This window comes from Rhinolophus hipposideros (genome assembly GCF_964194185.1).
Source record: "Rhinolophus hipposideros genome assembly, chromosome: 26".
NCBI lineage: Eukaryota > Metazoa > Chordata > Mammalia > Chiroptera > Rhinolophidae > Rhinolophus > Rhinolophus hipposideros.
Genome location: NC_138072.1, coordinates 8,063,148 through 8,077,661, shown reverse-complemented (window position 1 = coordinate 8,077,661; position 14,514 = coordinate 8,063,148). Strand labels below are relative to the sequence as shown.

General features: G+C 37.0%; 1 protein-coding gene across 1 annotated transcript in view; it reads left to right on the top strand.

Annotated features, from left to right (window-relative positions):
• The window catches only part of USH2A (usherin), a gene marked incomplete at both ends in the record, with an annotated part of 554,530 nt that overhangs the window by 208,811 nt on the left and 331,205 nt on the right, over nucleotides 1–14,514 (top strand). The window contains one exon of the mRNA XM_081039194.1: nucleotides 10,988–11,118. Coding sequence (XP_080895320.1) covers nucleotides 10,988–11,118 — 131 coding nt within the window. The remainder of the gene's footprint in view (nucleotides 1–10,987; nucleotides 11,119–14,514) is intronic.

The following is a 14,514-nucleotide window of genomic DNA, read 5'->3' as shown; positions in this document are numbered from 1 at the left end:
TGGCCCATTTCACACCCAAGTTTATTATGACATACTCTTGATGTATTAGCACATTTGACCTTGATAGGAAGCAATGTTCCATAGCTTCGCTGCAATAACAAGAGGCTGGCACATTCCCAGAGTCCTATACTCTGTAGCTTCCTTCTTCCAAGGCTGTGGCACTTCACCTTTACCTTAGGTTCTCCCTGCCCCATTCTTTGGGGCCAGTGCCCGATTCACCTGGGAGATTTAGGCTCATGCTTGTAGACTCTCAGGAAGTCAATCCTGGTGAAGAATCCGGCCTTGTCTTTGAACACTTTTGACAAAGGGCCTCCTAGCATCTTTTCAAGACCCACGTCCATCACTCCCATTTTCTTTCTTGCTGCTGGTAGTTGACTCCCTATATGTTCTTGGAAACCATCTTTAGAACCTACGCTGCTACCTGGCTCCCACCAGGCTGCCCTCTGAGACGAAAGTCTATGTCTGTAGTTATCTTTGAACTCTCTAGTTTCTTGCTACACACAGCCCTGTGTCAGATTGTGCTAGCTTGTCTGGCCTTCCAAGTTTCATTATGCATGGTGATGGTTGTGCTTGTCTGTTCATATCTCTCCATTCTAGCCCTCTCTTTCCCCCCTCTTTATTTTGCCTGTTGTGGCCTTGGAATGTTTTGACTATCAGCTTATCGCTATGCTCTGCCCAGAAAATTAGGAACTGTGCTTCTTCCATGAGCCTGCAGTGGTGTGTTCGTATACCACTTACCCACCCCTGTAAAAACATCTGCATTGAGTTCCACCTTTCTTTCCAGATCTGATCTGTGGCTGGACAGCTTTACTCCTCGATATTGTGCACACTCCATGTAGTTAACACAGCATTATGGTCTTGCTCTGGAGATAACCCTACAGTTTCTTTGTTATTTTTGCATTTGTGGTCCTTTTAGTGACAATTCCGTTTAGCTGGAAATACTTTTTCAGGGATCCCTTTTGGTACTTTAGATCTCATTGGAGTGGATTCAGTAGGATCTCGCCTTCTTCCAAATGACGTTCAATATTGGACAACGTTGTAACCAATATTTAGGGCAGTAGGCAGGTAAAGGGTGCAGAATTTTCATGCACTATGAAGCAATGTCCACTGTAGTGATGAAGCACCTCCATGAAATTGTTCAATACGTGAGTTTTCTTCCTCCTCAAATAGTCTAATTGATTGTTCATTGGGTTCACTCAGCCAAAAGTAGAGAGAAACTTTGTACAGACATCATTAGTTTTTCTCCATTTAGAGATTAATCATGAAGAGCTCTGGCTCTTTAATTCTGTAATTTGTATATTTAATGGGCTGCTGCAGAATCTATGACAGTAATTAGCATAGCCTGAAAACTCATTAATACGTAACAACATGATTAATGCAGCATTAATGCAAACATGACTGAAGTTATTTGGGTTATGTAGTAAGAAGATTAAAGCTAAAATGTCCTGTTTGTTTTACCAGTGGTGAGTATAACAGGGTGACAAAAATAAATAAACAAATAAAATGACATAAAAACAGATATCAAATTAGTGGTTTTAAAATAATGGGGGAAAAATAAACATTTGAACATAGGTGATTTTATTTCACTTAGCTCTAAAATTTAGGGCATACAACATATTCTCTACTTTTCTAGGTGTTCACTTATTCATACATTTATCATTACTAAAGGGAAGTTCATTTAACCTTTTAGTTTAAGCAAGTCAATCATTCAGGAACTTTAACATAACATTATCATGCCATCTTTGACCAATGTGTTATATACATTTGTTTTGAAACATATACATTATTGTCTTTGACAAATAATCAAAGGATATATTTCTAATTATATCAGAGTTACATACTATGCCCTCCTCTCCCTGTATTAACATCTTCAGTAAATGTTCAATGCTTTTCAAGGTACTACCACTTTAATCCATATATTTCAACAAAACTGTCATACATTGCATGTTAAATAGTGAAATGTTCAATAATATCTTGGGAGGTAAAACTGCACATGTTTTGCTTGTTCTTTCCCTCTCATGGACTCTTACTGAAGCCCATCTTTTTTCCCATTTAACATAATTTGCTTTATTAGCTGCCCTAAACTACAGACAACTTATTTCTCAATCTTATAGTCAAATGCCAAGAGTCGCTTGTAATATCTATAACAAAATTAGCATTTTCAGGTCAAGCAATCAGAAAGACTGAAAAATGTGTATATAAGCATTCTTGTGCTTGTCTTACTTTAAATCTATATTATGAAAAGGTTTATGATTTTATTTTTTTAATAAATAATTAAGTGAATATACTAGGTGTCTGGCTCTTGGCTAAGCCTGGGAGGCACAGTCATTCTACCTTATATGGTACCTGCCCTTGGAAATGACCACTGTGTAGAGTTGAAGCTCCTTCCAACCTAAGAATTTCACCAGTCATGAACAAATCTGCAGGCTAGAAAAAAAAGCAAGTCAGGATTGCTTGCTACCAAGAGATGGCTTCAGTCGTGGCTGTATTTGTAGGACCAATAGGTTGGCTAACAGACTTTGAAAAGATAGTCTATTCGTAATGAGAAGAACCCCTATAAATACAGTAAATAGGTATATACACTCAATTTTCTTTAACAAGGCATCTTGCCAATTTTCTGTAATTTTTTATTTTAAATCCTGTATAGAGGCTTTTCACTTAATTCAAATCTATCTTTCACCCAAATTGACCCGTGTGAAATGCAGTTGTAGTATACATTTAAAGCAACATGTTTAGAGGAAAACTCATCTTTATATGAAGATTTGTAATGTTATATTAGACAGCTGATGCAAAATTAAGCAACTAAATTGTACTGAAATATATTAGTTTTTGACTTATTTTTAAAAGGAGGATCTAGAAACACAGAAAAGGCACCATTGGGTAAAATCATTTGCCTTTAGTGTTTTATTTCTCCTCTACAGATTTTAGTGTACTAGAGAACTGTTTAATCAGGCTATTACCAAAGTGAATAATTGACTACTTAGTGATTCCTGGACTATGTAATGATGGAGTTTTGGAGATCTTCTTATAAGTAAGCTGTTTTGGAATAGTTCATATAAGACCATCCTGATATATGAAATGGAACAGAATATATGTGCCCCACAATATTCTAGTCGTTATTTCTATATTGTGATGAAATGACCAGCTTTCCTAGAACATGCCAGTCCTTTTTTCTATGAAGCTAGGCAGACTTGTATATCCTATCCTATTTCTACCGTTAACAGTGTTTCTAATCACCAGTCCAGAAAACTCGAGAAAGGAGACATTTTTTTGTTGTTGTTGTTGTGTCCTGAATCGAACACAGCGAAGACTTGAATACGTGTAGAGAACCTTGCTTTTTGTCTGTGGATATAATCCAAGGGCCTGTTGTTGAGGTTCTTGACGGGTGGTAGAAAGGACGCTTTGGTGCCTTCATTATTAAAGGGTGGTGTCATAATTAGTCAGAGGTATCCCAGCAGAATTGGGAAATCAGGAGTGGTTTTGTGCCTGGATTTTGGGAAAGCCAGGAAGGAGCACACTGACTAAAGATAAAAACAAAAAAAAAAAAAACAAATATGATCTCTAAACTCTTGAGGGATCATTTGTCACATGTTTTCCTCATTGGTATTCCCAGTGATGTGTACTGTCAGTTGGAGACATTCAATATGCGTTTCTGAAATAATAACATACTACGATTTGACACAGCACTGCGGTTCTGTACAAGGAAGGACTGTGCGCTGCTGAGAAGTTGGACTGTGAGAAGGTTGCGTAGGTGAGGTCAGATGCTGAGGCTTTGTTTTCACAGAGAAGCCCTGAGATCACTCGAGTTACAGACCCCATCTGTTCTGGAAGTTGTACAGGTATCCAAGGTGTATCTAGTTACACGCTTTATGTTTTGTAATGTATAAAATAAAACTACACTATAACCCTTTATTGTTAACGCAACATCAAGGGCTTCTGAAAGCAAGCAAAAATCACTGAACTTTAATAATAATACTAGCTAACACTTATATAGGGTCAGCTGGTTCAGGGTGTTTTATACATATTCACTCATTTCATCCTCCCAAGAACCTTGTGAAAGAAAAAAGAACCTCTCATAGTCCCTTCTTATCCATGAGGAAATTAGGTACAGAAAGGCTAAATAATTTTCCCAGGGTCACACATAAATTAAGTTTTAGAGCTGGTATTTGAACCCAGGCAGTCTGGCTCTAGCATCGATTTTTAACCACTAAGCCAAACACCAGATTCCCTTTTCTTTGGCGTTACAGCAAAGAACTGTCTTAGCAAAATGATGGAGGACCTTAGGAATAATTTTGTTTTTTAAATACTGTTTTAACTCTCTTGGTGCTGAAAGTTGGAGATGAGGGTGAAGGCTGGGCAGCTGCCTGCTGTTTAGCCAGCTAGAGGGTTACGCCCTGCCCTGGGCTCTGTCTTCAGTACATGGTAAATGCCATCAGTTCCTTTCTGTGCTCTAATCTTTTTCCTTTTCGACATTATCTCCAAACATGGTTAATATATTTTAAGTGGTTTAATTGAGAGGAGATGCAATTACATTAACTGATTAAAACATTAAAAAGTTTGTTCATAAATATGTGCACAGGCAAACATTTCTCTGATTGGTTTTTAAAACAAGTTGGACTTATTTTTACTGAGGTGCATTTACCTAATAGGTTAGTGTCGTGATAAAGTATCAGGAATGGATTAATAACCAAATTTAAATATGTGCATTGTTACCATGCCAGTGTATTCTCAATTCCCATAATAGTCAGAACTAAATAAAATGGAATTGAGTTGCAGCAAGCATGTACTCAATTACATACAAGGATTTGCTTTGTGATTAGAACAGCCATTCTGCAATGACATGGGTTAATAAAAGGATTGTGGGGTTTTACTCTTTTATTCATTCAACATGCATTTACTGGAATCCTAGTATTTTCGAAACAAAATTTGGGAGATAATGTTGATCAGATTTATAGCTTAGATACTCTTTGGCTTGGAAGAAGACTGCTCCCTTTTAGTAACATATTCTTTCTCTCTGGAGAGTCCCCCAACTACCATTGTAGTAAACCACTTGATATCTAACAAACCATGGTTGCCATATCTGTAGAACACTACAAAAGACCGTGTATGCTTGTAGGCAGCCGACAGGCTGCCTGTGGCCCTACTTCTGACAAGCAAGCTAAAGGGGTAGGATCTGGACGGACTGCCTGGCCCTGAGTTTCATGACTAGGCTACATTAGCTTTGACGGACCTTCATTCTTTCATCCCCGTTCTTGCCACTCTCTTATTTATATGAGAGGCAGTGCGATGTGATTATTCCAGCATACTCAAAATTAGCTGTGTGATTAAGTGTTGATCTATGGGAGGCCTGCAAGCCCTTGGAATGCTTTTCATTTGTTTGTTTGTTTCTCACTTGTCACGAAGATGGAGTTATAGCCAGCTCCTTCATCTTGGGTTCCCTTACTCTTAAAGACAGGATCCTTCCATAAAAGAACCATGAAGGGATTATAGCATTATTTTCAAAATGTCAGGCTAAGAACTGGACAAGTTAAGTTCATCTTGAGCTAACAATAAATTATTTGAAAGTACAACAGGAAAAATTGTTATTTTATTCCATCTCTGTGAACCTAGTTGGCTCCAAAGAAGTCTGAAATACATTTTCATATTGGTCCAATTGCTTGGGACCCACTGTGATTGTTACCGGAGAGGCTTTGGTGTAGACCTCCCAAAGCAGATCTCTTAACCCCAAAAGCAGATTCCTTTAATGCAGCTTGGGGTCATTGAACACTGTCAGCAATTAGACTTGACAGGAAAGAAACTAAAATCATTCCAAGGTCAAGGTCACTCAGCAGTTGTACACATGCTGCAAGTGAGTGGAATTTGATTGTTTTTCTAAAATACTTGTTTTACAAAATAAAACACTTCGCATACTTAGTATATTTAAAGTTTTGAAATTCCTTTTATTCAATTTGAATCAATATAAATTTAATTCCATGAAATATATGTACATAAGTGTATGTATATAAATTTGCAACTCTGTATATGAATTACATATTTATATTTATGTACATATGCATGTACCTAGGTTTTTTTTGAGGTATAAAACATGAAAGTGGAACTGATACAGTTTATAGATGTATATCTAAAAGTTATTTTTTTTAATTTTATTGAAACAAAGCAAATAATGATACAAAGTCACTTTGTTAAAGGGTAGTCTCATAACTGGCAATTTTCTTTAACCTAAGACTAAACTTCATGTATTAGAGTCTCTTGTTAAAATACCAACCATTTTACAAGATACCAAGGTAAAACCTTATCTATTTCAGGAAGCCAAAATACATGCTGAATTTTCTCTTTTGCTCTATAAAATAGTTAAGTATTATGTGTAGATAACAGTTCACAATTCAGTTGTCATGAACTGGCATTCAGTTCATATTTTAGGCTATCATGACTTCACCATACAACAGTTTTCTAAAATGAGCTCAAAGTGGAGCATATTTATGTAGTAGATGAAATATTATAGCTGTTAAGGTGATTGAAATTGAATACATATAATAAAGTCAATACTATATACATGAAAAGGAAGAATGGCAACTTATAATTATTAGGTGGTGGAAGAATTTTGATTAAGAATAGTTATCATTCTTGTACTTGTCTTTTGAGATCCTGATTTTCTGTTAATTATTATATAGATATTTTGGTGTGCAAGAGCAATTTGGGGACATTATCTGGAAATGGATGGATGGACTGCTGTATAGATAAGCTACAGATATAGATACATCTAGGTAAATACATCTATTTTTACCCAAAACTTCGTGTGATTTAGGCCTGTAGTTCTGTATTTGTAATTAAGATTAAAGCTGTTCAGAAGAGGAGGCCATCGAAGCTGGGTTTTTATGCCATTGGTTGCATTTTATCATATTTAATTTGTTGATTGCTTATGATAACGAAGTGTTTGTATTGGTGGTGCCTCCGCGGGGAATTCTTTCTACCTCTTTCAGCCTAATGTTGCCTGAATATTTGAGATGCAGCGTAGTCATGTTTAGCTCTGCCTACCTTCCACAGAACAGTAACTCAAGAAACATATGTTGAAAGAAGAAATAAAAGGTTGTGAAAAATCAACTAGAAGCATAGTAACCTAAAACAATAGATAACAACTGGACAAACGAACACTCACCATTCTACGTAATGGTTAAAAAAAAAAAAAAAAAAGAGAAAACCACTATCAATTCTTACTAACTCAGGAACGGTCAATAATGCTTGTCATCTACACTGTTATTTAATATTCTGAAAGATATAGCTCATATGTTAAGACAGAAATAAGAGATATGACTATTGGAAAAGAGTAGAGAAAATTATTGTAGTGTTTTTATCCCAGAAAAAAAAAAGTGTTTAAAAAAACAAGAAAGGAACACCAAAACCTATTACAAATATTGCAATAAGATGGTTAAAAATAAATGAATACATTTTTATGACTCAGCAAAAACCAATCTAAAATGATCTTATTCACACTGGCAATAAAATATGTAAAATCTTATATAAAATTAAAAATATATCTGCAGGATAAATTTAAATAAAAGAAAAAACAAAAATTTATAATAATTTTAATGTTAAAAGTGAATGAATTGAGGGGTAGTTAAAAACAGAACAGAATACTGAGAGGAAGGATAAATTGTCAGATGTTAGAAATTTTATGAAATAATAATAAGGAATTCTGCTACAGAAAAAAATCAGTGGAATAAAATAGAAAGTACAGAGACTCATGCAAGACAATATACTTTAATAAACTAAGAGGAGATTGCAATCATTAAACATTCATTCAGCAAATATTTTTAAACATCTGTTATGTGCCAGCCATTGTGCAGGATGCTGGAGATACAGAATTAAATAACACTAACTTCTTGCCTCATGGAATGTATTATTTAGTAAATGTTTAAATATCTAGGGGGAAAAAAGCTAAAATATACCCTATCTCATATTATATGTCAAAATAAATTCCAAATGGTATTTGTTAAATATACAAATATAGGAAATGCACAGGAAAAATGTAAGTAACAAATTCTGAGTTGGGAAACCTAATTATATAAGCAAAAGGAGGAAGATACCATCATACAAAAAAAAAGTTTTTAAAACATAAGAATTAACACCATTGTTATATTAAAAATACCACTTAAAAGCTAATCTATAAAAAAAGAAAGTAAATGGCTGTAACATGTGTGACAATGAAATAATACCCCTAATATGGAAAGAGCACTTGCAAATCAATAATAAAGACAAATAAATCAACTTTAAAAAACAGAAAGAAAAACCATGGCAAACAATTTTGGAAACACCCAAATGGAGAACTATTACTAAATAAGTTAACTTCAGTATTCATCCTAGAAATGCAAATTAAAACTAGAATAAGATTTCAGTTTTAATCCATCTATTGCTAGATGGTATCTCCCAGAAATGCCAGGCCAAATCTTTTAATACTGGAAATGTTTTGCCTTTAAATGGTTGCAAGTTTACATATAAGGAATGGAAAGGAAATTAAGCAACTTGAGAAGTCCTTTGCAATGAAGTCAGAATGAAAAGGCTGTTAGATGAAAATTGAAGTTCGTAAACTTATAAATTCACACAGTGCTGGTAGGTTTTAGAGATCATCTGAGGTAATATCTTCATTTATAGGCGAAGAACATGAGGTCTTTTCTGTGAAGGAAATAAGAGCCCTAAAATACCTGTGTTTCAAAAAAATATCTGGTGGTTTCGTTTCCTTGTGGCTTTATCATTTGGAGATTGTAAAGCATGATTAGTCTTTATAACAGTGATAGTCAAATGACCACAGTCTGTAATTTTTCCTAGGAAGAAATGAGAATTATTTCAAAAGATGAAAGAGATATTTTTGTTTGTTTGACAAAGATTAGGATTCACTACAGTTTCCCAAAACTTCCTATATAGTAAAACTCTTTATTCTTGTGTTTTCCCCCCTCTACTATTCACCTATTTTTATCCTAATCTATATTTCTAATGTATTATAGTTTTTAAAATGCTGATCTACTGTTTCCCTAGTTCTTTTGTGATAAACTGAAAAACAATTTAAGCTCAAAAACAATTTAATTTACAAAAATTAAGACATATGTTTAAACATAAAACAAAGCTCTGGTACTCTAATAAAGAGTTAGCCATCTGGGAATTAATTTCAGGTCATTTATAATATTTTCCGATTAGTTTTCAGACGTTATTTTGTCAAGTATAGTCATTGAAGATTTTGTTATTCACCTATATATAGGGATGGTAAGCCATAAATAGTTTATCAATACAGACATTTTTAGCACTAACTAATGGCAGTGAAGTAAAAAGAAGAAAAACTTTCCTAATTGAGGACTTACTTGTGTAATTCTAATGAAGCTGTGTAGCTCGAGTTGCTTCTATTTGAAACCTTTTACACTCCTTGATGTGCCATGTAGGCAGCCAGAAATCCATCTGCAAGCAATTGGCTTGGATGGGAATGAAGCAGAAGGAATATTTGATAAGGAAACTAAGGGGTTTTTGCTTTCTTTATGAGAGCAAGGATAAGACAATATCTGTGTAATAGAAGCCATTGATCTTCTGTGAAGAGTGTCATTTAATTTTAGGAGTTTATGCATCAAGACTCCATTCTCCATACCTCAGTTAATTTCCATACAAAATATACCTTGACTAGTGTATTAACATATTTAATTTGTGTTGTTTTTCAGCAGTTGTTTATAAATCTGACCAATTTGATATAGTAGTCTAATAAAGCATCTTTTATCTCTGTTTTGTTTCCCCCCCCCTCCCCCCAGAGCTAAGAGTCCTATCTTTCTGTTTATTCAGTTGGAATTTTCTATAGAATGTGAGTCAAACAACGTGCTTTGTCCCAGGACTAAGTAGCTTTCACCTGAGGCTATAGCTATGTCATATGGTTCCTAGCAGGGTGGAAAAGTGTACTGGGTGTGGAAAGGTGAATCCCACAGTTCCTGAGGAAATTGCAAACCAGGTTAAACCAGGTTAAACCCCCTGACCTAGGGAGGACTTTTGTTACTAGCCCAGCCGGAAAGGGGCTTTCTCTCCTTCAGACTTTCATGATTCTGGCCAACTGATTTACTACTCAAAGCAGTGTTCATGACTTACGCGATATTGTGCTCTTGAAATGTTATTTGATCCTCATGTATTCTTTGAGCTCTTGATGGTCATCATATGATTTGTCTGTGACAGTACACATATTTGATCTTTCCAACTAAACTGGAGGATTCTTTGAGAACAAACATCACCCTCTCTTACACTTCTTTGTGAGTCTTTGAGCGTTAAGTGACATGCGTTACACACAGAGCTCCCTACTATGTGTTGAACAAGGGGGTTACCAGCTGGCATGGAGGTGGGGCCATCTGCTGATAGTAGGAAGACATCTGTGTGACCATTGCAAACTGCCCCTGCTTCTTGATCCTGGAGAAATTTCTATGAGAGAAGAGCATCGTGTGTCTAGGACAGCGATGACAGGTGACATTTTGGTTACGAAATGAGGTTTCGGAAAACTAGCTCTATGGGCCACTTCATAGCAGGTCTTTCCAGTTTTTACCTTCTGTTACTGGACTGATTCTCTAAACTTCATAACTATTTTAAACAAAGGCCCCTCTTTAAAAATGTCCAAAAAAGCAACAACAACACCAAAAACATTTGTTTTATGACTCTGATACTATTTTCACATGGATACTCTGAGTATCCAATTTTGGGTTGTCACCATGTCTTTTTATTTCAATGAGTTTTGCATACATTTCAACTTCATTATATATTGATTAGGGGGACTGCAGGCTCGAGTTTCCAAGTACAGGTTGGTATTCATAATGGGTTATATTTAAAGCCAAATGGCTGAGGTGGTGCGCGAACAATGCTGCGTATGACTCCCTAACTGTACTCGCTGCATCATAAATAATAATGAAAGTAAATGTGCGTTTATCAGAATCAACAAAACTCAGCAACGATTTGCTGATTGTACTTGTCTCACCAGGCGTTAAGGCCAGCTTCCGAACAAGGGTACCTGAAGGTTTGATCGTCTTTGCGGCGTCACCTGGTACCCAGGAGGAGTATTTTGCACTTCAGTTGAAGAACGGACGTCCTTACTTTCTTTTTGATCCTCAGGTAAAGCAGTAATCGTAGGAGTTGAGATTTGGGGGGATTTGCTAGGGGCCCAGTACGAAGGTAAGGGCTTCTGTTTTCACATTGAAACCTCACCAGGAATTTGGAGGGCACTGCTATTATTTTCCCCACTTTCCCAATGAAGAGAATGAAACTTAATAAAAGTGATGTGGCTGGCCCACAGCTAACATAGCAGAGCTGAGATTCTATGCGATTAACAACATGCTGCCTTATAATGAAGATGAAAACTTTGAAACGCATTTGAAGAGATCTGTTTTCATTTTCCTTGGGAACAAAATTGTGTCTCTGTTTATTCTCTCTCTCCCTCCCTCTCGCTCATCACCAGCAATTATTTAAGTGCCTATCTGGTACTCTTGTGCCGAGTAGTGTGACCTATAATAGTTTTAGAGTTAAATAGAACCATGCCCCTGTGAAACAATCTCTGTAGGATTCAGTTAAAAAAAAAACACACATACACACACACACAAAAACTTAGATATTCATGAATGTTAGGAAAGAGAAGTATGAGATGCTGTGTATTATGGGAGCATAAAATGAAGGGTCTTTTTTCTTAGTTGTCAGTTTTCTCTGAAAATGTGATATGTCACTAAGATATAAAACGAGGAGGAACAGTTGGTCAGGCCCAGAACGTATGTCTGTACCTGAGGCCGTGTGTTGGCGGGAGGGCAGGACAGGGGCGTGTTGATGGGACCTGGCGGGGGGTGCCGGGACTAAAGTTCCCAGAGCGACCAGCAGACGGGAAGTGTCTGAGGTAGACAAAAACAGGGAGTATTCGACACATTCAGGGGAATCTGATAGGGCTGCAGAGTAGAGAACACAGAGAAAACGTGATGGGGCGGAAAGCTGGACAGAGACTATGTCATTTTGGAAGCAACTGTGAGGATGAAATGCTTTCCTAAGGGCAATGGGAGCCCGCTGACGAGTGGTCTTCATTGGACTTCAGGCGCTGCATCAGGCCTGTGCGTAATTCCTAAATGAGTGAGGTCGTGTCAGAGATTTTCTTTTTTACTTTTCATTTCCTCAGGTTTTTCACCTTAACACTGCGGATCATGTCATCAGTTATGCCAAACAAATGTTTTACATTGCACTGGTAAAGCTGGCAGTGCTTTCCCCCTCTGTATCTAAGGGATTAGGGGCCATGAGCTCTGGAGAGAATCACAACGGCATGCCCCCTGGGAACCCCCTCACCTGGGAAAGGAAAGGCAGGGCCTGCTGGACCAGGTGTGTCTGATCATCGTGCCAGGCTCCTTGCATGGGACCTCAGGAGGCAGGCTGAGGCCCTCCTGCTTTATTTTAAGAAGCTCCGGAAGCCATGAGTTGGCAACTGGAAAGACCAAGGGAAGAAAGGTTTACTCCTGGTGTTTTAACAGGAGCCTGGCTGGTACACTGCAGGTCCTTGGGCACAATGGCTTCAAGGATGCTGATAGGTGGGTGATGAGTAAGCAAAAAAGAAATAGCATCACACCTAAGCAGACCCGGCATCCACAGAAAAAGGAAGAAGACACAGCTATCTAAGGAAGAAGACAGGGTAGATGGCGAATGAAAAAAAAATGAAAAATAAAACAAAAACAAAACAGTCAGCGCCCTGAACTTGATTCAATTACAGAGCCGCAAATATTATTTTTCATTTGAAGCCTTTAAGTAGATTAATTAGAGGAGAGACACGGTTGAGCCTCACATTCGTAGGTCAAAAGACAAAAATAGGAAAAGATAAAGAAAGATGGACGCTACTAATATTAGTGAGAAGGAATTCAAAAGGAGAACAGAAAACACATGCACAAGAAAAGGAAGGACAAGAGGAAATAATGAAATATAAAATAGAGAATATCTGATTTACGAAAGAATTAGAAATTTATTGAAAGGGCTCATCAAGCTCCAGTCAAGATTAAGTAACATTAATGCTTCCATAGGACCTCTGTTCTAAGTCTTTTCTCTCTATACACGCACACACACACGCTCCTGTAAACATCACAACTCTATGAGATAGTTACTACTCTTATTGTTCCCATTTCACAGATGAAAAATCTGAGTCACAGTTAAATTAATTTTCCCAAAGTCTTACAGCTTATCTGTGACTACGCCAAGACCGAAACCCAGGCAAACCAGTTCCAAGCACCATGATTTACAAATCGTGCTTTTCAACATGAAAGAAACATACTTGTTGATATCCAGAAACTCAGAGAAAATCCGATCTGTGCACATGTTGGAAGGACATATTTCAGCAAGACTTCTAACCAAAAGGAAAATTAAAAAATAAAAAAAAAAAGATTCTGAAATATAAAGAGGAGAAGCAGTGGTGAATAATAAGCCTAACACTATTAAGTTCAACTTAAATATTTAATGACAGAGTGACTAGAAATGTATTTAACTGTGCCAAAGAATCTTTGAAATAGCAGAGACACACAGCAAAGGCAAAACAAAAGAAAACTCTAATAATTGTTTGATGCTAAAATTATTAAGAGTTGAAGGAGAGGGAAAGATATGCTACTTAAAAGTTTCTAAAGATGACCTAGTGGAGGGTGTAAAAGGGAATAATTATGTTGGTGTCTTCTTGTCTTGATTTTAAATGTTGTCAAAAAAGAACTTTAATTACTAACAAAGTGAACACATTCCAAAACGTCCCAATTCACAAAATGAAGAAAAAGAGGTTAAATGCTAAATTGCAAAAATTGGCAACAACAAAAATCATTAAAAAAAAAAAAATGAAGCCATATACTAAAATAGAAGAATGTCAAGGAGAAAGAAACATCTGCCTTGTTCTTTCCCCGTCAATCTGATGTGAAGATGTTTGAGAAGAAGCCAGTTGGAGAAAACCCTTGGCAGTAGAACCATTTATTCATAGCGCTTTTAAAGCACACAAAGTGGGCTCATGTTTATTCTCGTATTTGCTTCTTGAAGTAGCCACTTGAGGTTTCATTCCTGCTTTAGATGAAGAGAGTTACGCAGTGACTTAGTGATAGAACTGGCATTGACTTTAGTTAATTTTGTTCAGTATGACTGTTAAAAATGTGTTGTACTCCAGACACTGGGATTGCAGAAGAGAAATGAACAAAACGCCACTCCTGCCACCCTCTTGCCTGTACCTCCCTGTCCCACGACTGGAGGACAGCGTCTCTGCTTGAGTTGGACAGGACTCAGGGCAGTGTCCTCTGGTGGCCTCACCCTGCCTTCCACTTAGAATTGGTCATGCCGCTGTCACTGTCCCGGTGTCTGTGACTATGATTCCAGATGACCATTCCCACTCCAGTGGCATTTGTCGTAGGACACGGGCCACAGGTTGTTCACAGACTGTGTTTAATAAACTCCCCCCGTCTACCCCTCCCCCGCCCACACACACACACTCCAAACACGTAGGGCAAAATCCTTGCAGAATTAATC